The following is a 27,896-nucleotide window of genomic DNA, read 5'->3' on the forward strand; positions in this document are numbered from 1 at the left end:
TTACAATTATTTAATTTGTCCAATTACTTTTGAGCCCCTGAAATGAAGGGATTGTGTTTAAAAAATGCTTTAGTTCCTCACATTTTTATGCAATCATTTTGTTCAACCCACTGAATTAAAGCGGAAAGTCTGAACTTCAACTGCATCTGAATTGTTTTGTTCAAAATTCATTGTGGTAATGTACAGAACCAAAATTAGAAAAATGTTGTCTCTGTCCAAATATTTATGGACCTAACTGTATGTGCAAAACAAAAAATACGAAATACAGGTGTGAAAAATAGAAAAATTTTAGTTTGAAACATACCAAAATACAAATGTAAAACATAGCAAAATACAAAATTTAGTGACCGCTGGCATCACTGGTGCTTGTCTGTGGGTCGTCTACGTCATCATCAGCTGCTGCAGCGCTCAGGCTGGCGGAAGCATTTGCTCGTTTCATAAACCAGGAGCTGGGGCGGAAACCGTATGATGGAGTGCGCGAAGGAGCGCGAGAGAGACTGCGCGTGTGCCTGGAGCTGGGGCGGAAACTGTTGTACGCGGCGAGAGGCGCTGCCGGGAGCTGGGGCGGAAACTGTCGTACGCTCAGCTAGCTCAGCTGGGAAACACTTGCCAGTCATAACCAGACGGTCGTAAAGTCGATCGGTCGTAAGTGGCATAGGTTGTAAGTCGACGACTACCTGTATATATAAAACTCATGTTATAGTAAAACATGCCGTACTTGATACCTTAATATTTGTAGTTTGGTTTAGGGTACCAACTTCATATTTTGTGCATTTGCTAATCAAAACAAGCTCTTTCCAGTGGTATAATTGTTTTTATGGTGGACCTTGTCATACATTTGTAATATGCATTTGAATTATAGGTGCAAAATGTTTTTTTTTTAAAGCCTAATAAATCAGAAAATTTGATTCCTTTTGAACACATACCTAGTTGCCTAAAGAGTACTATAACATGAGTAATAAACAAGAAAATTTGAAAGATCTGGTGTGCTGGAGATATGGGGCGTCAAAGTTGCTCCAAAGCACATTTTTTATTATTTTCAGCAAGCCATAACTTGGCAAATATTGAACTGTGAACTTTCTATTTTAGTATTTAAAGGCGTCTGGCATTGAAGAACAATCCTTGAAAATTTCATGCGTCTTGCATGAATAGTTTAAAAGTAATGACTTATGGAAGTTAGGTCCGTTTTCTGTAGCACGCATTTCAACAGTGAAATTGGGGCTACGCCCCTTTTTTAAAGCCCCTACATCTCAGAAACTAATGAAGGTACAAGCCTAAGGGCGTATTCACACCTACGTTGTTTGGTCCGGACCAAACGAACCAAATTTCCCTTGGTCTGGACCTTTTGGGTTGGTCTGAATACAAACCACCGAACTCAGGTCCGGACCAAACAAGCGGACCGAGACCGAGCTGCAAGGTCGGACTCGGTCCGGACCAAAGGAACCCTGGTGCGGATCTTTTGGAGGTGTGAAAGCAGACCGGACCTAATCTGACAGTTTTGCTTTTTTGTACCTCGGGAGCTTCCGTCGTTTGTCGAGCATTATGGGAAACAGAGTCTTGACACTCCACCGCAAAGTGCAAACACTGTTTCGGTTGTCAAGGGAACCTTACAACAGTCGTTCAGTCATTCAGACCAGTGGCAGGCTAGACTACAGAGTACAAAAAATGAGTAGGGGGCAAACGTGGGCCAAGGAAGAAACGCGTACCCTTGTGGATATATGGGCAGATGTTCACATATCTGAGCTTTTGGAGAGAACACACAAAAATGCCGACGTGTTTGCTGTATTCAGTGAGAAAATGAAGGAGAAGGGGTTCACGCGCTCCCCAGAACAATGTCGGCTAAAAGTGAAGAAACTCCGTCAGACCTACATTAAAATCAGGGACATTCTTTCAAAAAGTGGCGGTACTAGCGACGCAAAAAAGAAATTCATCTATTACGATGGATAAGGCAAATATCCTGACACATACCTCCTCCGTCTTGCGTGAAGAGCCAGAACTGTCACAACATGATGTGCGCTCATCAGTGCTATCCTCCGTAGCCGCCTTGCCCTTTGAAGTCGTCGTTGATAAATTACTTGTACAACAGCATAGTAATCGCACAATTGTGAAAACAGTAAAAACTGGAAAAAACATATAGCTTTGATGACATTAAAAAGAATAACAGCACGGAAAGCCTCCATGACTACTTTTGAACTTAACGCTTTGTGCGCGTGTCGTCTCTGACCAATAGCTGAACGACCTCAGGACGCGTGGCTTTGTTGACAGATTTTGGTCCGCTTACTAAAATGTACAGTGTGAAAGTGAACCGCACCAAAATGAAAAAATAAAAAAACATTTGGTTCGGACCAAAGCAAGTGAACTATCGAACTATCCTGGTCTGAATACACCCTAAAATTTTGTGCACTATTTACTGGGCACACTGACAATATTTCCAGAAAGTATGAAGCAAATCTGAGATGGTCAGTGGCGAACATTTTTCTAAATCTGGTGATTTGGGGTGGAATTACCCAATGTTTAAAAATTAACAGTAAATGATATGGCCTGGGTTGTGTTGCTAATTAATCCATCCTGAGCGTGTGCACGTGTACCAAGCAGTGTGTCCAGGCTGAACGTTTGGTACTCTTTGTCCTGCACTTTCCCATTGGTCTGCAGGCTGATGATGTCAGAGATGGTGTCACGTATACTGAGTTGTGATAGGTCTGTTCCGCGCTCAAGGTTTTTAACCACCAGGTCGACGCTTACCTGGGGAAACTCACTTCCTGTTACCACCTGATACACACACACACAGAAAATAAATGAAGTCTGTCTGCACACGTTGGGTCGTTTTACATTCCTTTCTGTCTCATGGAACTCAACAGGTGATGAAGAACCAAGAGAGAAAGAGAGAGAGAGAGAGAGAGAGAGAGAGAGAGAGAGAGATGGGACTACCTGAGCACATTTCTGGAAGTGGACCCCAAATTCTGATGACTTTACGACAGACCCCATCTACAACAGGAAGTAGATATAGAGATGTAAGTATCTGATCAGATACTCTGATGTGCTCATGAGAGACAGGTCTCACTTGAGGCAGTGTGTGCCGTGGCCCTCTTGGATGGTTTCGCCAAAGCGCTGTCTCTCTCAGCTGATCAACCAGACCATACAGGCTTTGTCCCCAGGGGCCCCTGGGGGCTGCTGAGCAGAGAGTGAGTTCCTCATTCCACTGACTAAAGAGGAAAGTGCTTCCTGTTTTTCAGAACAGAGTACACTCTGAAGAATGTGATATCAAGGTGGTATTCCATCAAGTGTTAAAACTAACTCAAGCAGACACCACGACTCGAGTCAATAGGCCTCATTTATTCATCTTTTCGCAAAGGAAACGTTTTCATAGACCAAACTATACTCAAGCTTCCCATCGGATTGACATTTTGGTACATGCTGGTTATGCTGACAGCTCACAGAAAAGGTTTAAACGGTGAAAGAGCACCCCTCATGTGCAACGTGAAATACATGCTCCAGTAACGCAGCTCACAATATATTAAAAAAAAAAAAATTCCAGTTTTTGCCCTTATTCCTGAAAAACAGACACTAATCCTATTTCATTGACATGGCTAATGAAAATGTATATTCTACTATTATTCAATCCACATTCACTGGATATGAGCAATCGTGTGCTCTGATTGGCTGCTCTACGACGAGGCTATCAGCTCATAAACCGTGAGTAGAGAAAAACAAAAATGGCGGCGCATGTTGCTGAACCAACCAAGGACGAAATAAAAACACAACTCAAAAACAAACCCCCCCAAAAAAAGCGCAATAAAACAGAAAAGAATTAAAGCCCTAAATTCTGGCATGATAAAACACAGACAATTGAGCGCCAACAGCGCGAAGCGAAACTAGGGGGGTGCGGGGGCATACATCCCCCCCCCGAAAATTTTTTGAAAATAGATGCTCTCAGGTGCATTTTCAGGGTCTCTGAGAGGTTTTAGATACATGATTATAGGATAGATTTTAACAGTGCTTCAATGATTTCTGACCTAAATAATATTAATGTATACACATTTGAAATTTCACCTTAAAGTTCAACATGCAAGTTAAACTGTTTTGTTATAGATTACTGAGGTATACGATAGATTTGAAAATCTAAGGGGATCCCTTGCACTTAATTATCTATGATCAAGTAGTGTTGTAACAAAAATGTGCATGAAAATTTGAACAGTGGTTTGCTCCATCTTATGCGATCCAATGAAGAGAATCGATCATCATGACCTCCTGTTGATCACAAAGGGATCTGAACCTAAGACCTGCCACCTTAAAATAAGTCGCTGTATTACTATAACTGTAATGATTTAGAATGTTTCTGATGCAATTACCGTAATATATGTAGAACTAAGATGCACTGAAAAGAAAAGTAAGGCAACTGCATTATAAAGTTTAAATTTTGGCACTTTATTAAATGGACTAGATTAAGATTAAAACATATTTAAAGGAAAAGAAAACTTAATTCATACATTTAAGTTTGCAGAAAGATTATGTATTTATAAAAACATTCATGAAGAGATTGTGTTAATAAGTGTCAAATGTAGCATAATTTCGAATAATAATGATAAGCGTATTTGGCAGTGTGATGTCACTGTGAGCCTTTAACAAAAGAATAATCCGGAGCCTTCTTTTGTTAAATGGATCCCAGTGACATCACACTGCCAAAACTGCTTATGATTATTATTTGAAATTATGCTACATTTGACACTTATTAACACAATCTCTTCATAAATGTTTTTATAAATACATAATCTTTCTGCAAACTTTTTTTTTTTTAAAGATATTTTTTTGGGCTTTTTGCACCTTTATTGGATAGGACAGTGTAGAGACAGGAAATGAGCGGGAGAGAGAGAGACGGGAAGGGATCGGGAAATGACCTCGGGCCGGAATCGAACCCGGGTCGCCCGCATTCATGGTATGGCGCCTTAACCACCTGAGCCACGACGCCCCCATCTTTCTGCAAACTTAAATGTATGAATTAAGTTTTCTTTTCCTTTAAATATGTTTTAATCTTAATCTAGTCCATTTAATAAATTATATTCAGAGATGCCTACCCCAAATTTTGAATTTCAGTATTCTTGAAAACATTTTTCAGTATTTTGGAATGACTTTCAGTAACATTAATTTATGCGCATTTCCATTATAAAGAGGTATATATACCAATATGTTTAACATTTAAATTATTAAAAAGAACTGTTTTGTGTGAATTGAATAAACAAAACGCGAGCAGCCATCTCAACTGAATTTCCACTCGACAAATTTCTAGAGCATACAGTATATCACATTTTTATAAATACAATAGTGTTCCCTGTTTGCAGACATTACGGTTGACTACCAATCATTGGTATTGAATGTAACTCCTCAAAAGTATTATATTATTGTGGCAGCGGGGGCGTGGTCAAGTGCCGGTCTATGACAGGAGGGCGGAGTCAGGGAAGGTAAGTGGCAGAATCACTACACCTGACTGCAATTAACCTGTGTTTGTGTGTCTTCCCAGTGACCGCGCCCTACTTAAGGAGGGAGAGCGAGAGCAGAGGAGCTCATCTCCGGACTAGACGCTGACTGTGTGTGTGTGTCTAGCCATATATAATTGTTCACTGAAAAGTGTGGCAATAAAGCCTTTTTGAAAACCTGATCTCTGTCCTGCCGTCCTCTGTGCTCCACCCACACCTCGTGAACCGTTACAGTGGTGCCGAAACCCAGGAACCAGAGTGGAGCACCAGCAGATCAGCCCCATGGAGTCCTCCCCGTTCGCCGACCTGGTCCACGCCCTCGCCACGGCCCAGCAAAGCCAGCACCAGGCGCTCGCCACCCTCCGGAAGGAACAGGAGCGACGCTTCGAAGCCCTGGTGCTGGCCCAGCAGGAAGACCGCGAGGCGTTCCGGCACCTCCTCGCGTCGGCAGGGTCCACCAACGCTCCGGCCGCGGGCCCGTCTCCCCTCACCGTTACCAAGATGGGTCCGCAGGACGACTCCGAGGCTTTCATCACGTTATTCGAACAAGTCGCAGAAGCCTCGGGGTGGCCAATGGAGCAGCGCGCGGCACGCCTTCTCCCCCTCCTAACGGGAGAGGCGCAGCTGGCCGCGCTACAGCTCCCCGCCGATCGCCGGCTGGCCTACGTGGACCTCCGCCGGGCCGCCCTCCAGCGTGTGGGGCGCACACCAGAGCAACAGCGCCAGCGCTTCTGTGCTTTGCGCTTGGAGGAAGTCGGCCGGCCGTTCGCGTTTGGCCAGCAGCTCCAGGACGCCTGCTGGCGGTGTTTGAGGGCCGACAACCGCGACGCCGAGGGGATCATCGACCAGGTGGTGCTGGAACAATTCATCGCTCGCCTACCAGCAGGAACCGTGGAGTGGGTCCAGTGCCACCGCCCGGCGTCGCTGGATCAGGCAGTCGAGCTGGCGGAGGATCATTTGGCAGCTGTTCCGGTGGCAGGACAGCAGACGGCGTCTTCTCTTCTCTCCTCTTCTCTCTCTCTCTCCCCCCCTCCTTCTGTGTCCCGTCCTCGCCCCATTCCCCCACCGCGGAGACGGGGGCCGGCGCCACCCCAGCCGGCCCGCCGCACCCGCGGTGCCCTCCCGTTTCTCCCTTCTGTGTCTGTCTCTCCCCCACCTCAGGTGAGTGAGCCCCAGAACACAGGTGCAGAGGGAAAGCCCGGGCCGGTTTGCTGGCGCTGCGGGGAGCCGGGCCATCTTCAACAGCAGTGCACGGCAATGGAAGTGGGCGCGGTGGTTCGGATCCCCAACGCGCCAGAGGCCGCCCTCGATCGGGCCGGAGCGTATCACATACCAGTGAGTATCCAAGGGGCTACATATCAGGCGTTGGTGGATTCTGGTTGTAATCAGACCTCAATTCGCCAAAGCCTGGTTCAAAACGAGGCATTGGGGGGAGCACAGGGGGTGAAGGTGTTGTGTGTGCACGGGGATGTTCACCGCTACCCTTTGGTGTCAGTCCACATTTTTTTCAGAGGGGAAAAAGCCATAGTGAAGGCGGCGGTTAATCCTCGCCTTACCCACTCTTTAATTTTGGGGACTGATTGGCCGGGATTTCGGGATTTAATGACACATTTAGTGAGGAGTGTGTCCTGCCATTTAACAGGGGGAGGTCCCGGTGTCGCTTTGGCGGGAGCAGCTGTCACAGAGCCGTCTACGTCATCTCCGCGTCAGAGTGAGGAGCCGCCGGCTCCTCCTCTCTCTATTGGGGAATCCCTCGCGGATTTCCCATTAGAACAGTCGCGAGACGAGACTCTGAGGCATGCGTTTGACCAAGTGAGAGTAATCGATGGTCAAATGCTCCCGCCGAACGCCACCCCGTCCTTCCCTTACTTCGCGATTATGAAGGATAGGTTATACCGAGTGACGCAGGACACTCAAACTAAAGAGCGAGTCATGCAACTTTTAATTCCGAAGAGCCGCCGGGAATTGGTATTCCAGACGGCTCACTTTAATCCCATGGCTGGACACTTAGGGCAGGATAAAACACTAGCCCGAATAATGGCCCGATTCTATTGGCCGGGGATTCGCGGCGATGTCCGTAGGTGGTGTACGGCATGCCGCGAATGCCAGTTAGTAAATCCAGCGGCCATTCCAAAAGCGCCTTTGCGCCCTCTACCGTTAATCGAGAGCCCGTTCGAAAGAATTGGGATGGATCTCGTCGGGCCATTAAATCGGTCAGTATGAGGGTACCGCTTTATATTAGTTCTAGTGGACTATGCAACGCGATACCCGGAAGCAGTGCCTCTGCGCAATATCTCAGCACGCAGTATTGCAGAGGCACTCTTCCGCGTTATCTCCCGAGTTGGAATCCCGAAAGAGATTCTGAATGACCAAGGCACCTCGTTTATGTCACGTACACTGAACGAACTGTATGGGTTATTGGGTATTAAGCCGATCCGCACCAGCGTGTATCACCCACAAACGGACGGTTTAGTTGAACGGTTCAACCGCACCCTCAAGAACATAATTTAAAAATTCGTAAGTGAGGACGCACGTAATTGGGATAGATGGCTCGAACCCTTGCTCTTTGCAGTGCGAGAGGTCCCCCAAGCCTCCACGGGGTTCTCCCCGTTCGAATTGTTATACGGGCGTAAGCCGCGCGACATCCTAGACGTGCTGCGGGAAAATTGGGAGGAGGGACCTTCACCAAGTAAAAATGAAATCCAATACGTTATTGACCTGCGCGCAAAACTCCACACGCTCACGCACCTAACTCAGGAGAATTTGCGGCAGGCCCAAGAACGACAAGCCCGCCTGTACGACAAGGGTACGCGCCTTAGGGAGTTCGCACCGGAAGAGAAAGTACTCGTACTGTTGCCCACATCGAGCTCCAAATTAGTCGCCAAGTGGCAAGGACCCTTTGAGGTCACACGGTGAGTCGGGGACATTGACTATGAGGTGAAGCGGACGGATAGGGGCGGGGCGCTACAGATTTACCACCTCAACCTACTCAAACTCTGGAACGAGGAGGTCCCCGTGGCGTTGGTGTCGGTGGTTCCGGAGAAGGCGGAGCTGGGGCCGGAGGTGCAAAAGGGAACATTGGCATCGCGTACCTCTCCGGTCCCCCGTGGAGACCACCTCTCTCCGACCCAACTCGCGGAGGTTGCCCAGTTGCAGACCGAGTTTTCGGACGTGTTCTTGCCCCTGCCTGGCCGCACCAACCTCATAGAGCACCACATTGAGACGCCCCCGGGAGTGGTAGTGCGTAGCCGCCCTTACAGGTTACCCGAGCACAAGAAAAAAGTGGTTCGGGAAGAACTCGAGGCCATGCTCGAAATGGGCATCGTCGAGGAGTCCCACAGTGACTGGAGCAGCCCGGTGGTCTTGGTACCCAAGGCCGACGGGTCGGTCCGGTTCTGTGTGGACTATAGAAAAGTCAACGCAGTGTCTAAATTTGATGCGTACCCAATGCCTCGTATTGATGAGTTGCTCGATCGGCTAGGCACGGCTCGTTTTTACTCGACGCTGGATTTAACAAAGGGTTATTGGCAGATCCCCTTGACTCCATTATCCCGGGAAAAAACGGCCTTTTCCACACCGTTCGGTTTGCACCAATTCGTCACACTTCCGTTTGGGCTGTTTGGGGCGCCTGCTACGTTTCAGCGGCTGATGGACAGGGTCCTCCGCCCCCACGCCACCTATGCGGCCGCATACCTTGATGATATCATCATTTATAGTAATGACTGGCAGCGGCACTTACAACACCTGAGGGCCGTCCTTAAGTCGCTGAGGCGAGCGGGTCTCACAGCCAACCCAAAGAAGTGTGCGATTGGGCGGGTGGAAGTACGGTATCTGGGCTTCCACTTGGGCAACGGGCAGGTGCGTCCCCAAATTAACAAGACAGCAGCAATTGCGGCCTGCCCGAGGCCCAAGACCAAAAAAGGGGGTGAGACAGTTCCTGGGGCTGGCTGGCTACTATCGGAGGTTTATACCTAATTATTCGGACGTCACCAGCCCGCTGACTGATCTCACTAAAAAGGGGGCACCAGATCCGGTCCAGTGGACGGAGCAATGCCAGCGGGCTTTCTCTGAGGTAAAGGCTGCACTGTGTGGGGGGCCACTATTACACTCCCCTGACTTTTCTCTCCCTTTTATGTTGCAGACCGATGCATCGGACAGAGGGCTGGGGGCGGTTTTGTCCCAGGAGGTGGAGGGGGAGGACCGCCCCGTCCTGTACATTAGCAGGAAGCTGTCAGTATGTGAGGGGCGCTACAGCACTATCGAGAAGGAGTGTCTGGCGATCAAGTGGGCGGTCCTCGCCCTCTGCTACTACCTGCTGGGGCGCCCTTTCACCCTCTGTTCGGACCACGCGCCCCTCCAGTGGCTCCACCGCATGAAGGATGCCAACGCGCGGATCACCCGTTGGTATCTGGCACTCCAACCCTTCAATTTTAAGGTGGTCCACAGGCTGGGGGCACAGATGGTCGTGGCGGACTTCCTCTCCCGGCGTGGGGGGGGGGGTGAGTCGGCTGCAGGCCGGACGGCTGCCCGGCCTGAGTTGGGTGGTGGGGGTATGTGGCAGCGGGGGCGTGGTCAAGCGCCGGTCTGTGACAGGAGGGCGGAGTCAGGGAAGGTAAGTGGCAGAATCACTACACCTGACTGCAATTAACCTGTGTTTGTGTGTCTTCCCAGTGACCGCGCCCTACTTAAGGAGGGAGAGCGAGAGCAGAGGAGCTCATCTCCGGACTAGACGCTGACTGTGTGTGTGTGTGTCTAGCCATATATAATTGTTCACTGAAAAGTGTGGCAATAAAGCCTTTTTGAAAACCTGATCTCTGTCCTGCCATCCTCTGTGCTCCACCCACACCTCGTGAACCGTTACAATTATATTGCCTGGCAAAATGTTCTACCTGTTAACGGATTCTAATAAAATTTTTAAAAAATTTCTTATTTCATGCCAAAAAGAGAGTCCGACATTGTTATCTTAATGTCCCAATATATAAATACTTCAGCATAATGCTTCAGAAGAGACATTGAATAAAATGACATTTATAATTGTATTTAAAACAGTGGAATGATCAATTTTTTGCCACAATCCCAACAGCACTAATCATAAAATTCTGTTTTTGATCATACTACATATACATTTGCACTTGCAACACTGAAAAGACTTTGAATTACAGAAGTACAGCCAGTGTTTGATATTTCAGTGAATAAAAATCATACATGTAAAAAGAAACTGAATAAGTTTAACTCACATTTCATGGCACTAATTGGCAAGTTCAACTCCAAGCATAGGTCAACCATCACCGCTTCAGCACGTGTCACGTTCCGTGTCTTTTCATCCACAGATTTCGTAAAAAACTGCTGGATACCCCCAGATTTACTTTTCGCCTGATTCGCCATTTCAGCATACTCCATATGTTTTTTTGTAGTTGACATGCCGCGTACAGTCATCGCGACCACCATGAATGATGTTAATGTCAGTTCTACACAGTTTGCAGTGCGCGTATCCATTGCCCTTTTGACTGGGTGTAACGCACGGCCATTCTACCGTATCGAAAACAGCACGAACAAATGTGCGGAATCTGCGCATGTCACACACAGCATGTGCGGAATCTGCGCATGTCACACACAGCATGTGCGGAATCTGCGCATGTCACACACAGCATGTGCGGAATCTGCGCATGTCACACACAGCATGTGCGGAATCTGCGCATGTCACACACAGCATGTGCGGTTGTCGTAAAAATAAATAGCCTAGCCGTGAATCGCGCATGGATTGAAAAAGTCACTTGGACATTTAAAAACAACTCACTGGAATTTTTTAAGACTTTATAATAATTCCGTACAGAATAACACTGTTTGCCGTAACATCGTATTTGCGTAACTTTTCCGTACAAAATACGGCCAATCCGTACTAGTAGGCATCTCTGTATATTTGACACATTTGGACAACTTCACTGCGTGAGAGTGTTTATAAGCACATAATCTTTCTGCAAACCCAAACTAACGAATTAAGTTTTCTACTCCTTTAAAGCAGATTAATTCTCCTTGGCTTTTGCTTGGCCCAATAATGTTGATCAAATTGTGCAGCGAGTCTTCTCCTAGCTTATTAAAGTCAGTCGGCTTTGTCCGTCTGGTGCGGGACAACATCGGCAGCCAATGAGATCGCTTATAATAAAACGGAAACTTCCGGGATGTTTGACGTTTTCTTTTGATGTTTTTATTGGACGGTTTGAACACGTGATCTTGACGTAGCCAACAGATTACAGTTTGTTTACATCATACCACGCGGACATATAACTTTGACAGAATCAACACAAACATTGGGAAAAAAGACGGCTTGTTTAACACAAATATCAATCAATATGTAAATGGATCTGTTATTTGCTCTCCTATGTATCTAGTTACTTGTGGGTAGGAAATTTAATGTATCGGTATAAATCTAAGCGTATCGGATTTTAACTAAAGCGACTAAGCGTATCGGCAGGCAGAGCAAGTGTATCGGGCCCGATACGCTAAAACGCTTTGGGGGAAAACCATGTAAAATATGGAATGAAAGTATTTGATGGTCAGAACGTACATATCTTTTTTTATTTTTCAAAAATTGTTATTCTTATTATTGCATTGTTCACAAATTGTTCCCATCGTTACGCCGGTCTGTTTACATTCTAAGCGGAAATGATTTTGTCGGACGTTTTGTAGAAAGTTTTTATTGATTGAATTTGCAAAAAAATAAAAATAAAAATGCTCTGGTTCTCCAAATCCAGTGCACGTGGATCGAATCAAACAGTTATTCCACTCAATCTCATCGTACATGGCTTTGAGCCGACTCAGTGTTACGTGCCTCATCGGCTCTCAGCTCATGTACAACTCGATTTCGAGGAATGACTTAAACATTCCCGTTTAGGTGCAGCCGTGCATGCTCCAACTGTGTAATCGGTTTGTGTCCAATGCACAGACAAGAGGCTGTGTTGCAAATTGAGCTGCAGCTTCCGAACGTGCTGGATATGCTCCAAAAACCTGAATAGTATCAGCATATCTGACATGCCGGGAAATCGGAAAATGTGAAATTCGGAATGAGGCTAAATTCGGAATATCCAAACGGAAGATTTCATGACCCGGATGAAATTACGAACAGTCGTATTCGGAATAACAGTGAAATATTAGTGTTTATATAAATGTATCAAGTGTTAAAAGAAATGTATTCCTGAATGTTGAAGTGTAACACTGGATTTTACCTGCATTCAGGTCCAAATGCTCACATTGATTCCTCTGGTCCAATCCACCGAAGCACTACACAAAACAGTAACACACAGAGTGCATACATACAATTTAATTTCATTTGTATCGTGCTTATAAAGCAAAAATAATCCTGAATGAATGATATGAAGATTAATCTTTAAGAATAATAATTAACATGTAGGCGGCACGGTGGTGTAGTGGTTAGCGCTGTCGCCTCACAGCAAGAAGGTCCGGGTTCGAGCCCCGTGGCCGGCGAGGGCCTTTCTGTGCGGAGTTTGCATGTTCTCCCCGTGTCCGCGTGGGTTTCCTCCGGGTGCTCCGGTTTCCCCCACAGTCCAAAGACATGCAGGTTAGGTTAACTGGTGACTCTAAATTGACCGTAGGTGTGAATGGTTGTCTGTGTCTGTGTGTCAGCCCTGTGATGACCTGGCGACTTGTCCAGGGTGTACCCCGCCTTTCGCCCATAGTCAGCTGGGATAGGCTCCAGCTTGCCTGCGACCCTGTAGAACAGGATAAAGCGGCTAGAGATAATGAGATGAGATGAGAATTAACATGTAATCCTCAGTTACGTGAAAGGTATTTATTATGTGAAGATTAAACATGTTGGTCATTTTCACTTTGGCTAACCGTTTCCTTAATTACACGCCATATCGTTCAACGACCTGCTGATGGTGGTGCCAGTAGGAATTCATCTCTGCCTAAAAAGAGTGATGCAGCAGCACTTTAGTCTTTTAGTCTGTCCAGTTGAAACACTCTTCCTCAAACACAGGGCTCGAAATTCTTTTTTTTTTTTTCACCAGCTAGCCGGACTAGTTACCTTCCAAAGTAACTCGCCAAACAGAAAATCAACTAGCCAAAATTTGTTCATGTATGAATTTTACTTCTGTCAAAAATAATGCAAAAGAGAGCAGTTACCATTGTTCATGACTAATGTGCATTTATTTCAAGACCCAAGTATTTTGATACTGCTATTAAATACATAAATGAGAACAGCACAGAGCACCATAATATAATATCAACAAATAATAATATATTGGAAAACTTGGCAACTTGGTGTATGAGTATTGAAAGCAAAATATGTCCAACATGCTTTCTGTATTTAACCATTTATGAGAGAGAAAGCATCAGGAGCTTCATACTGACTAGGAATTAACTTGAAAAAAATTAATTATTCCATAAAAATCGTATTGCAGCCAAGGCCTCCCCTGCTCCCACGTTTGCTTATAAGTCCTTTGTCGTTTCTCCTCTTCAGACCGAGGTCGCGTTGTCCCCGTCTCTGGCGGTTTCTGTACACCTTTCAGAAAATTCCACATCACAACGTAGCTTTGGCAGATGTAGATGTAAACAACAACAAAAACACGTGTTTAAATGGGGGATAATGTGGCCACATCTATTGAATTTGATAACATGATGTGGCAGCAGGAGCGTGGCCAAGCGTTGGTCTGTGAATGGAGGGCGGAGTCAGGGAAGGTAAGTGGTGGAATCATTGCACCTGATGGGGATTAACCTGTGTTTGTGTATCTTCCCCAGTGACCGCGCTCTTTAAAAGGAGAGGAGAGCAGAGAAAGGGAGCTCTCTCTCTCTCCCCAACCAGAACACGTGTATGTGCGCGCACGCGCGCGGCTGGGAAGTGATAAAAGGCTGAAAAGCTAGCAATAAATAGTTCATTGAGAACTCAGTTCTGGCCTGCCATGCTTCTGTGCTCCACCCACCTGGTCCAATACTACACGTGATTACCGCGATATTCAACGAGATGTGTTATATGCATGCGCAGTAGTGAAAAAACCGACAGCCTGACTCGTACACGATATGATTCGGAATTCTTCGGTAGTTTCCGTCCTGCCAATAAACACATCGATTAACACAGACACGGCACACGCTTAATATGTGGCGGCTTTAGTTGACGGTGTGTCTGAATCTTCGCTTCATATATATTTTTTATTTTTAACTAGCCAGCCGGGCTGGCTAGTGACAGGAATTACCCGCCAAATTAAAAATTAAGTCGCCTCGGGCGACTGGACCACCGCGAATTTCGAGCCCTGAAACATGAAGGTTTCCAAATACCGCAGTCAACGCGAATGCATTTATCCAACCAGTGTTGGTTTCTGCATTATTTGACTTACCTCAGAAGTCGTTCATCTTTTGTGAGCAACAAGTTAACAGCTAACTGCAATGAATGAATGAATGAATGATGTATATTTTGCCATCAGTGATCTGTTTAGTCAATTTTAGGGTAGTATCTCACTGGGCTGTGACAGCCCGCGACTAGTTGGAGACACAACAATTGCGATAAAATATGCGAATTAGCGACAATTTTCACTTGGAATCGCACTGAATTGATATTCGCATATTTTACCGCAATTGTCGTGTCTCCAACTCGTCACAGGCTGTCGCAGCCCGGCTTTCCCTCGGCAGGCAGGGAAGTAGAGGAAGCCTCACGGAAACTGACTTGAGAAGGGTTCGCGACGGCTTTGCGACACCGGCGACGCGTTTGCGGCTATTTTGAGAGAAATTTTGTCGCACTCATTTTTTGAACATGTTCAAAATTTCAGTGACGAAGGAGCGACACTTTGCGACTCATGCAAAGAAATTGAGAAGCCCCGCGAATGTTTCAAGACACTTTTGAAACTCTCTCGCGAATGACGTTCGCAATTTGTCGCAAGCTGTTGCAGCCCAGTGAGATACTGGCTTTACACATTTAACAATCTGATTTATTCCATCCACATTTACTGGATATGAGCAATCATGCACTCTGATTGGCTGCTCTACTACAAGGCCATCAGCTCCTATAACGTGAGTAGAGAAAACAAAATGGTGGAGCGTGATGCCAAACCAACCTAGGATGAAATAAAAACGACTCGAAAACAAAACCCTAAAACATACAAAAAAGCAACAAAAGTATTTGATGGGAAGAACGTATCTTTTTTATTTTTCAAGAATTATTATGATCACATTTTTCACAAATTGCTCCTGTCATTTCGCCAGTTTGTTTACATTCTAAGCGGAAATTATTTTGTCGGACGTTTTGTATAAAGGTTTTATTGATCGAATTTGCAAAAAATAAAAATGCTCCGTTTCTCAAAATCCAGTGAATGTGGATAGAACAAAAGAATGATTCCACTCAATCTCGTCGTACATGGTTGATAGCTGACTCGGTCGGCTATCGGCTCATGTACGACTCGATTTTGTGGAATAACTGTTAAATATATCTGTCTGTTGATTGCTCTAAAGCAACTACTTGTCGACACAACATTAGCTCATTTAAAGGAAAGACGTGCTACTAGTTTCTTTTCTTCTGTACTGAAACTGCCATGTTGATTTGATATCTCATCTCATCTCATTATCTCTAGCCGCTTTATCCTGTTCTACAGGGTCGCAGGCAAGCTGGAGCCTATCCCAGCTGACTACGGGCGAAAGGCGGGGTACACCCTGGACAAGTCGCCAGGTCATCACAGGGCTGACACATAGACACAGACAACCATTCACACTCACATTCACACCTACGGTCAATTTAGAGTCACCAGTTAACCTAACCTGCATGTCTTTGGACTGTGGGGGAAACCGGAGCACCCGGAGGAAACCCACACGGGGAGAACATGCAAACTCCACACAGAAAGGCCCTCGCCGGCCCCGGGGCTCGAACCCAGGACCTTCTTGCTGTGAGGCGACAGCGCTAACCACTACACCACCGTGCTGCCCCCTTGATTTGATATCACTTTTGAAATTCAGAAGAACTTCAAGTTGAAAAGACAATCCTGATTCGGAAATCCAAATTGATGGGGCTTTTCTTTGATTTGTTCTGGTCAGAGATTGGGAAATTACAGTCTCTAGTTGAATGCAGTAAAAATATGACATTCCCGAAACGTGCCTGTTATCAATTCAATTTTATTTATATAGAGCGGTGGCTACAATTATCGACACCTTAACCATCTTTTGGCCGTTGCAAAAGTAGAAACGACTTTCAATACGTAAATTGTGCATGAATAATTACTCAAACTTCCACTGGGAAAAAAAAAAAAAAAAGAGTTGATTCCTGATTACTTAGTGTATCAGATCACGTGACACCAGTCCACAATTATCGACACCTTTGTCCACAGTTATTGACATCCAGATGATTATTTATAAAAAAAAATAATCAGTATGTAGTATTCAGTTAAAAAAAACATAGTTTTTATTTAAAATTTGTTTTACATAGACTTATCTTTCATACAAAATATATTTTATATAAATATATCGATGTCGGTGTTTCCGTAAACGAGGAGATAATTCAAATGTTTGTAAACAAATGAACTGATAATGTTTAACGTGTCAGAAAATCTTTTTCTTCCACTTTCGAAGTATTTCCAGAGATCACATTTTGTTAATCATTTCATTGTTGTTTGTATTAATTTCTCGTTTTGTAGTTTACCAATAAACGTCAACAGGCAACTGACATTGTAACCGCATGAAAATCCAGGTCAAAGGTCGCATATCATTCCTCAAACCAAAATATAAAATGTCTAAATGATATTGTAATATGTGGTAGATATTTACAACAAACTGCAAAAAAATATTTTCTGAATGGAATCGAAAAATCTGAATATTTCAAGCATGTAATTTTTTATATGCTAGGAATTTAATTGCGCTCTAATTCCATATAATACAAAAGGATTCCAAATACTCTATAAATATTCCATTCTGTTATGGATCAGAAAAAAATTACAATAAATCACAGCACCTTTTTTTTTTAAAGTACTTCATCGACTTCAACAATGTTACACAAAGATTGATCCATAACAGTTGTAAATGTCCCTTCATTCCACAGGGTGTCGATAATGGTGGACACCGGTGAAAGTGATCACTATTATCGACACCTCACGTGACTTCTCAAACACGCGTTTAGATACAAAATGCCGACTGTCAAATGAAAGAGTAAGAAACAAAGTAGGTTTCGACAAGGAGATCATGAAATATCGGTGAATTTGATCAGTAAAAACATGTCCATGATCTTTCCACCATGCTTACCTGCCATGATAACGTCCGGGGTTTTCCGAAAAATTGCTGATCGTGCTGAAAAAAATTCCATCTCAGGTAACGAGCTGCATCATCAGACGACAAGCTCAAAGGGCGAGGAGGGTCTTCCGGTTGATTAATTAACCGATAATAACTGTTGTAACTGAAACTCACCTTTGTAAAATTGTTTTTATTGGTAAATCTGAAAAGGTGTCGATAATTGTCGCCGCCGCTCTAGTGCTTTTCACAATGGATATTGTCACAAAGCACCTTTAGGCCATCCTTAAAAAAAAAATCCGTTTCCTGCCCACCGGGTGAGCAAACAAATTTTCAGTCGGGAGGGAGGGATTTTTTTTTTTTAATGGATGGATAAGAAATCGCAATGCTGTGTTTGCTTTTTCTTTCAGTACTTTTTTATTACAAAAGCAGACACATTTAATAAAACGACAGTTTAATCAACTGAAACTTGTACAAAAACTTTAAGTTAGCATTTTAAATGCTGACTGCAACATTTGCAAAACTTTTACAAAGGTACTTAAAATGTCCGACACACGGACTTTTTGTAGTTCTAAATCGAGCGTTAGGCCTAGTTCGGATGAAATTACACTATTAAAATGATCACTGAATGATTTGTTTTTCTGAATCTTTACTATTTTGTTGTTCGCTAGAATACCATTTTGCGATTTCACACTTAAGCAAATGTTTGAAAACTTCGGATCTCCTTCCTTCATGGTGGCTGACATTTTTTTGTGCCGCACGGCGCATGCGCAGAGCTGATTCAGTTCAGAGTGCGCGCGCACTCGGCGGAGGCAGTAGTGTGTCGGAGGGAATAGAAGCAGAGATCACGCTTATTTTGTCTCTGGTAAACCAGTCTTCTCTCGTTCAATTCCGTGCTGGCATCAAAAGACACCGTTGATTGTAAATGAAACCAAACTGAGTGGTTGGAGTGTATTTTCATACACAAATGGAGAAATGTTCGCTGAGTGTGTAATTGTGTAGCCACCACTGCAGACCGTTGTCGTTGTTAATTCATAGCATGCTCAGCTGCGTGAATGTGTCATGCACCGAAAATCAGAGATTTACAAGCCAGGAACGCCTCATGATACAATACGCAAGAAAAGAAAGAAGATTTACTGCCATTTTACTTTGTATTTGAGTAAAGTGAATAAATAAATGGTCTGTGGAAAATACATTTAATCCTGGGAACTGCGTGCACAGGAGTTTGTTTTGTGTTTACCCTCCCCGGCTGGCTACTTATTTGTCGTGGCTGGCTAGTATGAGCCTTAGTGGAAAGCCCTGGGAATGCGTAAATGTCAAGTTCGAGTTTAGATTTACGAACCTGAAAAAAATGTCGAAAAACCGGCGTTAAAAAAATATATATATTCAACCGCACAAACGGCACTCACCCGGCCGGTGGACCGGAAACAGAACATTTTATAATAATGGCCTTATACATATCCTGATATGGATTTGGGTCGTTATTGATTATTAGTACAGTCTGAGCTTTCATATTCAGATAATTATGGAGACTTGAGCATAGTTTTAAGCAAGTGCAATCATGAGACGAAGTGAAATCATTTTATAATTATTGCTATCTTTTCTTTTGATGAATGACGTTGTAACTGCACTCGCATTGCCCCCTGTGACGTCACCACGACACTAACTTCTAACAGGAACAACGAAAATAAAGCATCAACCAACATATCTGCATCATTACCACTGAGCACATCATACAGATTTCTGTACAAACACGTTTTATGTGTTTCAGGATGGACTTTTCCTTTAAGGAAAAGATAGTTTACCGACTAAAGTTATGATGAAAATAATCATCATCATAATCCTAATAATACTCACTAATATGATGAGTAATTAACTTATAAACACCATAACAACACTGTCACATCAAATAAAGATGAGCCACACCATGAAGTTATGGGAAAGGGTATTGGAGGCGAGATTGAGAAGAGACGTAGCAATCTGTGAACAGCAGTATGGGTTTATGCCAAGGAAGAGCATGTCGGAGGCAATTTTTGCTTTAAGAATGTTAATGGAGAAGTACAGGGAAGGCCAGAGAAAGCTACATTGTGTGTTTGGAGGCCTGGAGAAGACGTACGATAGAGTGCCGAGAGACGAGTTATGGTATTGTATGAGAAAGTGTGGAGGGAACGAGAAGTATATTAGAGTGGTACAAGACACGTATGAGAACAGTGAAACGGCAGTGAGGTGTGCAGTTGGAACGACTGAATGGTTCAAGGTGAAGGTGGGACTTCATCAAGGATCTGCTTTGAGTCCTTTCTTGTTTGCCATAGTAATGGATAGCTTGACGGACGAAGTGAGGCAAGAGTCACCATGGAACATGATGTTTACAGATGATATTGTGATACGTGGTGAAAGTAGAAAGTTGGGTTTGGAGGGATGCATTGGAACGAAGAGGAATGAAGGTGAGCAGGAGCAAAACAGAATACATGTGCACCAATGAGAATGGGGATGAGAGTGTAGGAGTAGACATAAAGAAAGTTGGTGAATTCAAGTACCTGGGGTCAACTGTGCAGGAAAATGGGGGCTGCGATAGTGAGGTGAGAAAGAGAGTGCAGGCAGGGTGGAGCAGTTGGAGAAGGATTTCGGAAGTCGTTTGTGATAGGAAAGTCCCAGCAAAAGTGAAAGGTAAGCTGTATAAGACAGTAGTGAGACCAGCTGTGATGTATGGACTGGAGACCGTACCCTTAAAGTGCATATCACGGGTAAATTCAGGAGCAAGATCAATGTAATCCTCCTATTTTATATTAAACTTTGGTCAAATATGTGTAACATTCTGCATTCTCTGCAATTTTTTTACCTTGCGCAATACCAGAAAAATTCAGTTGAAATCAAGCCGTTTAAGTTGAATTGGTCCGCCTCTGAAAAAACTTGCCATTTGGATTTCCTGGCAAACATTGATTTCGTGACGTCGCCTCCCTCTGAATCCTACGTCAGCGCTGGTTTGTTTATGAGAAAACTACCTGATGGTTTTCTGCAAATTTCTTCAACGTTATCGCGTAATTATTAAAATGGTTAACAGATGTATCGTAGGAGGGGGTAGCAACACCAATCTTGATGGGATTAGTGCTCATCGTTTCCCAAAAGCCCGGACAGTGAGAGAGAAATGGGAGCGCTTGGTCTACACAGGCTGTGCACTGAAACCATGTAAGCTCACGCAGCCTGCTGGCGCTTCCGCAGGTAACGTCACGAATCTGGCTCCAGAATCCCTTGGGATTTTTCCAGACGTGTTTTGTTATTTTATTTTTTTCTGCTGGAGACAGATGGCCTTGTGCAAAATTACCCTTCTGGATGAGTGTGTAAAGGGACATTTCATATAAAAAGAAACACGAAATTGGTCCAGAATATGCACTTTAACGAAGAGACAGGAGGCAAAGTTGAAGGTGGCGGAGTTGATTTGCAATGGGAGTGACAAGCTTGGACAGGATAAGGAACGAGCACATCAGAGGGACAGCACGTGTGGAGAGCTTGGGAATTAAGCTAAGAGAGATGAGACTGAGATGGTATGGGCACATCCTGAGAAGAGATGCAGAGCATGTTGGAAGGAGAATGTTGAGGATGGAGCTGCCAGGCACACGAAAACAACGAAGGCCAAAGATGTGGTGAGAAAGGACATGAAAGTGGCAGGTGTGGTAGAGAAGGATGCGGAAGACAGGGAGCAATGGAGATGAAAGATCCGCCGTGGCCACCCCTAATCTGGAGCAGCCAAAAGAAGAAGAAGAAAGAAGAAGTTACAGTCTGAGGTTTCATATTCAGATAATTATGGAGATTTGAGGCAAGTTTTAAGCAAGTGCAATCATGAGACGAAGTGAAATCATCCCATAATTATTGCTTTCTTTTCTTTTGATGAATGACGTTCTAACTGCATTAGCATTGCCCTCTGTGACGTCACCACGACACTAACTTCTAACAGGAATAATGAAAATAAAGCATCAACCCATACTTGCCAACCCTCCCGATTTCGGCGGGAGGCTCCCGATTTTAGCCTCCACCTCCCGATCGTATTTGTTAAAAACTGGATAATCTCCCGGTTTTGGGAAATGCCTACCGCCAAGTTAAAAATACTCCCGATTACGTCCAATCAGAATCGTATGAGAAACACTGCTGACGTCAACTGATTTTTAACCAATCAACGAACAGAACGACAGTCACTTCCGTAATGTAGGATTCACCCAGGCTGTCCGACATTTTTTACAAGCAATCATTCATCATGGCCACTAAACCCAATACCAAACGGCAAAAATATGAATGCAGATACCAGGCTGCATGGGAGAATGAATTTCCATGGATAAGCAAATGTTCGGCCAGCCAGTTACACATTTTACGCTAAAGATACCTTAAATCAGAATATAATCGGCATTTGAGTGTGAAATTAAACTAGTCTTCCGTACCATTTCAGAAACAAACCGTACAACTTCTAAAGTGTTTAGTGAAATTTTGCAGGACAGAGAATTTGTTTGGTGAGTGTATTTGAATAGTGTGGTAGTGTCTTAGTGCTATTTTGAATTTTTGTTTGAAAGTTTTACGTGAAAGTTTACAAGTGAATTATCTGGAAAGTGATTGATTTTGATAGAGTTTTGAGGTTTTAAGTGAAAGATTACGAGTGAGTGTATTTTGGTCGTACTAAAATTTTGCATTCGAGTGAATTTCTTTGTGGCGTATATTTTGATCGGATTTATCGTGCCATTTTTAAGTTTTGTTTGAAAACTTTCAAAGTTTGCAAACGAGCAAATTCCTTTGATACATTCCGATAGGATTTGGATAGCATTTCTAGTGCTTTTTAAAAATTCTGTTGGAAAGTGTTTAGTGAGAGAGATGCATTTTAGTCGTACTAAGACAGTGCAGTATTTATTTAATTGAGTTGTGACTATTTTGGTTCTGTACGGGGCGGCACGGTGGTGTAGTGGTTAGCGCTGTCGCCTCAAAGCAAGAAGGTCCGGGTTCGAGCCCCGTGGCCGACGAGGGCCTTTCTGTGCGGAGTTTGCATGTTCTCCCCGTGTCCGCGTGGGTTTCCTCCGGGTGCTCCGGTTTCCCCCACAGTCCAAAGACATGCAGGTTAGGTTAACTGGTGACTCTAAATTGACCGTAGGTGTGAATGTGAGTGTGAATGGTTGTCTGTGTCTATGTGTCAGCCCTGTGATGACCTGGCGACTTGTCCAGGGTGTACCCCGCCTTTCGCCCGTAGTCAGCTGGGATAGGCTCCAGCTTGCCTGCGACCCTGTAGAAGGATAAAGCGGCTAGAGATAATGAGAGAGAGAGAGAGAGAGTTGTGACTATTTTGGTTCTGTATGGGGCGGCACGGTGGTGTAGTGGTTAGCGCTGTCGCCTCAAAGCAAGAAGGTCCGGGTTCGAGCCCCGTGGCCGACAAGGGCCTTTCTGTGCGGAGTTTGCATGTTCTCCCCGTGTCCGCGTGGGTTTCCTCCGGGTGCTCCGGTTTCCCCCACAGTCCAAAGACATGCAGGTTAGGTTAACTGGTGACTCTAAATTGACCGTAGGTGTGAATGGTTGTCTGTATGTGTCAGCCCTGTGATGACTTGTCCAGGGTGTACCCCGCCTCTCACCCATAGTCAGCTGGGATATTATATTAAAAGTCAAGACAAGATTGTGATTTGAGATTTTTCACTCTGAGCCCTCTCATGCCTGATACATGAATCCCATAACCTACAGTCATTGACAGAACAATAAACAATTCAAAAACTCTTTAATTGTATAAATTTCAAAGGGTTTGCAATTAACTGGGATATTTTACCTACTAAAGTAATAATAATAATAATAATAATAATAATAATAATAATGAGTAATTAACATATAAAGACCATAACATCAAATGAAGATGCATGCATGTGTAATAAAGTCTCAAAGTGCATGATGTGTTACCTGACCACTGGTGCTGCGCTCATCCGGTCCCGGGACTGTGCCGTTTCCTTCCGGTTTCAGAGTCAGCACGCGCGCATTGTGGCGGCGGCGGCTCGCGAGCAGCAGGAAGCAGAAAGAGAAGGTCGCGCGAGCCCAACGCATTTAACATCCGGGACAAAATCATAAAGCGCCATAAACATTCACATCACACAGAATTAACAGCATTTCGCTGCATGGACGTGATTTCAAACAAACAAACGAATCCAGCAGAGCTGCACTTCCGCTTTTCCTGCTCCATATTGTTGAGTTTCGGGAAAAAGGGGTGGAGACTGACTAACGTTCAGATTTCCCAAAACTCCAAACTTTAGGAATTCTGATATGAAGCCCCGCCCTCTCGAATCCAATTGGCTATTCTGTGAGAAGGAACGCGAGTGCTATTGGTCACGAGCGGATTCCGCTCGGATGCGGCGAAGAAGAGGAGAAAATCCTAGATGATGCTGGTTTAATAAGCTTGGACTACATATACAAGCACCGCAGGTACACTGCAAAGATTGTTTATGTGTTCATGTATCGTGTTTATAGGTGTGGGCTTTTTTTTTTTTTTTGCGCTCAAATAAACATCCGGGAAAAGTTTTAACTTCCAGACTAAAGTTTGTGCGCATGCGCGGAGCGCCATTTTAACCCTCAAAGCGATTCAACTCTCGTCGTGAACCCGTGACAAAGTTACCATGGCAACGAAGAGTCAGTGCTTTTTTTGTGTGTGTTAAAGGAAAAGCCCATGCGTAATATGAACACATTTAATGTGCTTATGTTGTAATATTTGCTGTGGGTTGAAGGGTCTGATGATTCTAGTGCTGATGTTGCGGTTGGTGGTGAAAAAGAAAACTTTGCTGTGAAAAGTTAGATGTTGTGACGTCACAGAGAGGCAGAGGAAAGGAGCTAAAGCACACACAGAAATGTCCTTAGTTGACGTCATTGACTTATTTATTGATGTATCATGATCATAAACATGGGCGGTATACGGTGGTGTAGTGGTTAGCACTGTGGCCTCATAGCAAGAAGGTTCTGGGTTCGAGCCCTGTGCGGAGTTTGCATGTTCTCCCCGTGTCTGCATGGGTTTCCTCCGGGTGCTCCGGTTTCCCCCACAGTCCAAAGACATGCAGGTTAGGGTGATTGGTGGCTCTAAATTGGCCGTGAGTGTGAATGGTTGTTTGTCTCAATGTGTCAGCCCTGCGATAACCTGGCGACTTGTCCAGGGTGTACCCCGCCTCTCACCCATAGTCAGCTGGGATAGGCTCCAGCTTGCCTGCGACCCTGTAGGACAGGATAAGTGGTTACAGATAATGGATGGATGGATCATAAACAAGATCGTCGAATTACAAATTCAGGTGCACATTTGGAACAACGGGGATCAGTGCTTGGTCACTGGGAGCAATGGTGATCAGTGGTGTTGTCGTCAAGACCACCTAAACTGAGACCAAGACCAGAGTGTATTAAGACCAAGACGTTGAGGGGTTGAGATCAAGTCAAGCCCAAGTCCAAGGCCCAATCCCAATTCTAATTTCTACCCCTACCCCTCCGCCTTCCCCTCCGCCTTCCCCTTGGCCCTTCCCCTTGAAACTGAGCTACAAGGGATAGGGCTTGAAATTCAACCCTTACGTATTGGGATAGCCCTTCAACGATCGCATACGTCATCGCGTACCTCCGTCAGCGTTTACGTTAGCAAAACGCGACACGTCATTGGCTGCGACCAGCCGCTACAGTCAGAGCCAGAGGCAGAACCAGAAATCTCTGCTGGCAGGGTGTGATTTGTTAACTAACACCACTGAATGGGATATCTTTGGCGCTTCGTGCACCACATCCGACAGAATGAGGTGTCAGAACACTCATGTAAACAATAAAAGCGAGAATAACAGAACAAAACGTACGCAGTAAAGCAACCGAAAACAATACTCACTCCCAAAGCTTTTTAGCAGCAGCTTGGATTTCAGAAATCGCTGCTCATTCTCAGCTCGAAAGCGAATCAAGCGGCGTGTTTCCTCTGGATAACAACTTAAAACACGTAAATAATGGAGAAAATACATTTATGACAATCTTTCGCCGCGGGAACCGCCATCTTTCTGAAATCCGCATGAAATCTCGCTGAAATCCGCATGGCATTGTGGGAAATCACTCAAACCCCTTCGTTCGGAGTCAGCTCCAGGAAAATCTCCGTTTGGAGGGGTACAGAAGCCCTCCCCCTTCCCCTACCCCTCCGCGTTAACTGGGATTGGGATACCCCTACCCCTTCACGTGAATGCGCAAAATGGAGGGGAAGGGCTAAGGGGTTGGTCCAAGGGGTGAAATGGGATTCGGCCCAAATCAGACCGAGATCGAGTCAAGACCAAGACCAGATCAGTGTGTGTGAAGGGGTGGGGGAGGGGTGACAGACGTTAACAGGAAGAAACATTTCAAACTAGCAATGAGTGACGTTATTGGTCGCATTTGAAGCAGGACATTTTACATCCAATCACAAGAACGATGTGAGCAAATAAATCAGACGATGCACAGGGAATTTAGTGAAATCCCAGCAGTTGTGGCTTTGACTGGTCTTGAAATAAATCCAGAGTCCTCAATGTGTGAGACCGAGTAAAAATGCGGTCGATTCCGAGACGAGACCGAGACCTTCAAAAAGTGATCTTGAGACCAGTCTCGAGTCCTACAACACTCCTGATAAATCAGTGATTGGTCATTGGGAGCGATGTGAGCGAGGCCTTCAGTTGCTTAGAAGTTACCCTGGGGTCCTTTGTGACCTCGCTGACTATTACACGCCTTGCTCTTGGAGTGATCTTTGTTGGTCGACCACTCCTGAGGAGGGTCACAATGGTCAGTGATTAGTTGCAAGCATCTGCTGATATATATAGACATAAAATCAGCAGATGTGATCTGGAGAGCCTTATTGAGTTCAAGACAGTGACTGACATGCTCAGAAAATCACTAGATTTGTTTCAAAGCTCTTTTCGGGATTAAAGTCACAAAAGGAGTCTAAAAAATCACCAAATCCAGCAACAATTTCTCTTAGTTAGCAACACTGGTTACAGTAGTATTTAAAAAGGAGAAAAAAATGGAAACTGACTCAAACATACATGATAATAGTTAGGTTATGGGTGTGAGGCAGGAACACAGGAAATCCCAGATCCCCTTGCTATAGGTCAGGGATATCCAACAGGGTCCAGTTTAATAAAACATCTTCCTAATAATGGTCCCAATAAGCAACTAATGTGACTGAACAGTGACATCGGTTAGCTTTTAACTTTTGCTGATTAATTAATGGCGATACACATGACAATTCAAAGTGTTAATGTTTTGTTTTTTAGTGGTGCTTCACTTTTTTTTGGCGAGCACCACAATGTGGAGGATACACACATAATTCTCTGTCCCTTGTCTTTAAAAATTGTTTTTGTCGTCAACTTTTTTGTACAAGCCATTGGTGGGTTTCCCAAAAGCCTCTTAATGCGAAGGGCATCTTAACAAGGAGAGTGTTCATTGTGCTGCTCACTCAACCATTTAACGATGATCTTTGTGCTACGATGCTTTTGGGAAACTCGGCACATATTGTCACTTCACTAATCAGACCAGCTGTGAAAATTTCTAACTTAATCTCTCTTGCCGTGTCGCTCATTTCTGGTCTGATGAGCTGCCTTCAGCTAAATAATTTGCATAAATGCATGTGATAAGCCACGACAAAATCCATGCTGGTTCTGCAGCCACACCACAGTCTTTATTTTGTGTGTGTGTGTGTGTGTGTGTGTGTAGGATGGAGTGCTCGGGCGATGTGCTGCTCCAGCAAGCAGAGTGTGTATCTCTCCACTCGGGTGTGTTGTTGGGAAGTGTGTGTTCAGGACTGCTGTTGGGAATGATCGCCGCCGTACTTATACACACACTCCTCTTTAAACCCTACTGTCTGTCTGCAAAGGTCTCACACATACACATACACATCTGCACGCATGATAACATTTCTTGCCATTTCAAGCACTTCAAGCTGTTATTTACCATCACTTGAACTAATTCTTGGCGGAAGGATATCATGGTGTTGTTGCGATGCATTCCAGAATGCTTTGTGAACGAAGCACGACAGATGTTAGATCTGCAATCCTGTAGGGTACTACACATGGAACCAAAATGTTGAAATGAAGCTTATATTAACAGGCTTACACACACTAAAGGAGCTCATTTACGTTTATGATTTTATGAAACCTAATTTATTCAATCAAAAGTTTGACAAGTGTTAACGTTCATCGAAATGTTGATCACTGAATAATATCCACCGCGTCG

At 44.5% G+C, this 27,896-nt stretch overlaps 2 protein-coding genes across 7 annotated transcripts in view; one reads left to right on the forward strand and one right to left on the reverse strand.

The window, feature by feature from the left end:
* The window catches only part of LOC132868406 (limbin-like), a 45,328-nt gene extending 21,422 nt beyond the window's left edge, over window positions 1-23,906 (reverse strand). The window contains exons 1-5 of one of the 3 annotated variants that reach the window (XM_060901265.1): window positions 23,604-23,906; window positions 12,695-12,749; window positions 3,062-3,222; window positions 2,929-2,985; window positions 2,589-2,769 (exon numbers count right to left, since the gene is read on the reverse strand). In XM_060901265.1, coding sequence (XP_060757248.1) covers window positions 2,589-2,769; window positions 2,929-2,985; window positions 3,062-3,222; window positions 12,695-12,749; window positions 23,604-23,744 — 595 coding nt within the window. In that variant the 5' untranslated portion in view covers window positions 23,745-23,906. The remainder of the gene's footprint in view (window positions 1-2,588; window positions 2,770-2,928; window positions 2,986-3,061; window positions 3,223-12,694; window positions 12,750-23,603) is intronic. The other 2 variants (XM_060901266.1, XM_060901267.1) reach the window with 2 other exon arrangements.
* The window catches only part of LOC132868407 (evC complex member EVC), a 28,144-nt gene continuing 23,920 nt past the window's right edge, over window positions 23,673-27,896 (forward strand). For 2 of the 4 annotated variants that reach the window (XM_060901268.1, XM_060901269.1), the window contains exons 1-2: window positions 23,673-24,119; window positions 27,378-27,537. In XM_060901268.1, coding sequence (XP_060757251.1) covers window positions 27,379-27,537 — 159 coding nt within the window. In that variant the 5' untranslated portion in view covers window positions 23,673-24,119; window position 27,378. The remainder of the gene's footprint in view (window positions 24,120-27,377; window positions 27,538-27,896) is intronic. The other 2 variants (XM_060901270.1, XM_060901271.1) reach the window with 2 other exon arrangements.

Source organism: Neoarius graeffei, chromosome 20 (genome assembly GCF_027579695.1).
Source record: "Neoarius graeffei isolate fNeoGra1 chromosome 20, fNeoGra1.pri, whole genome shotgun sequence".
NCBI lineage: Eukaryota > Metazoa > Chordata > Actinopteri > Siluriformes > Ariidae > Neoarius > Neoarius graeffei.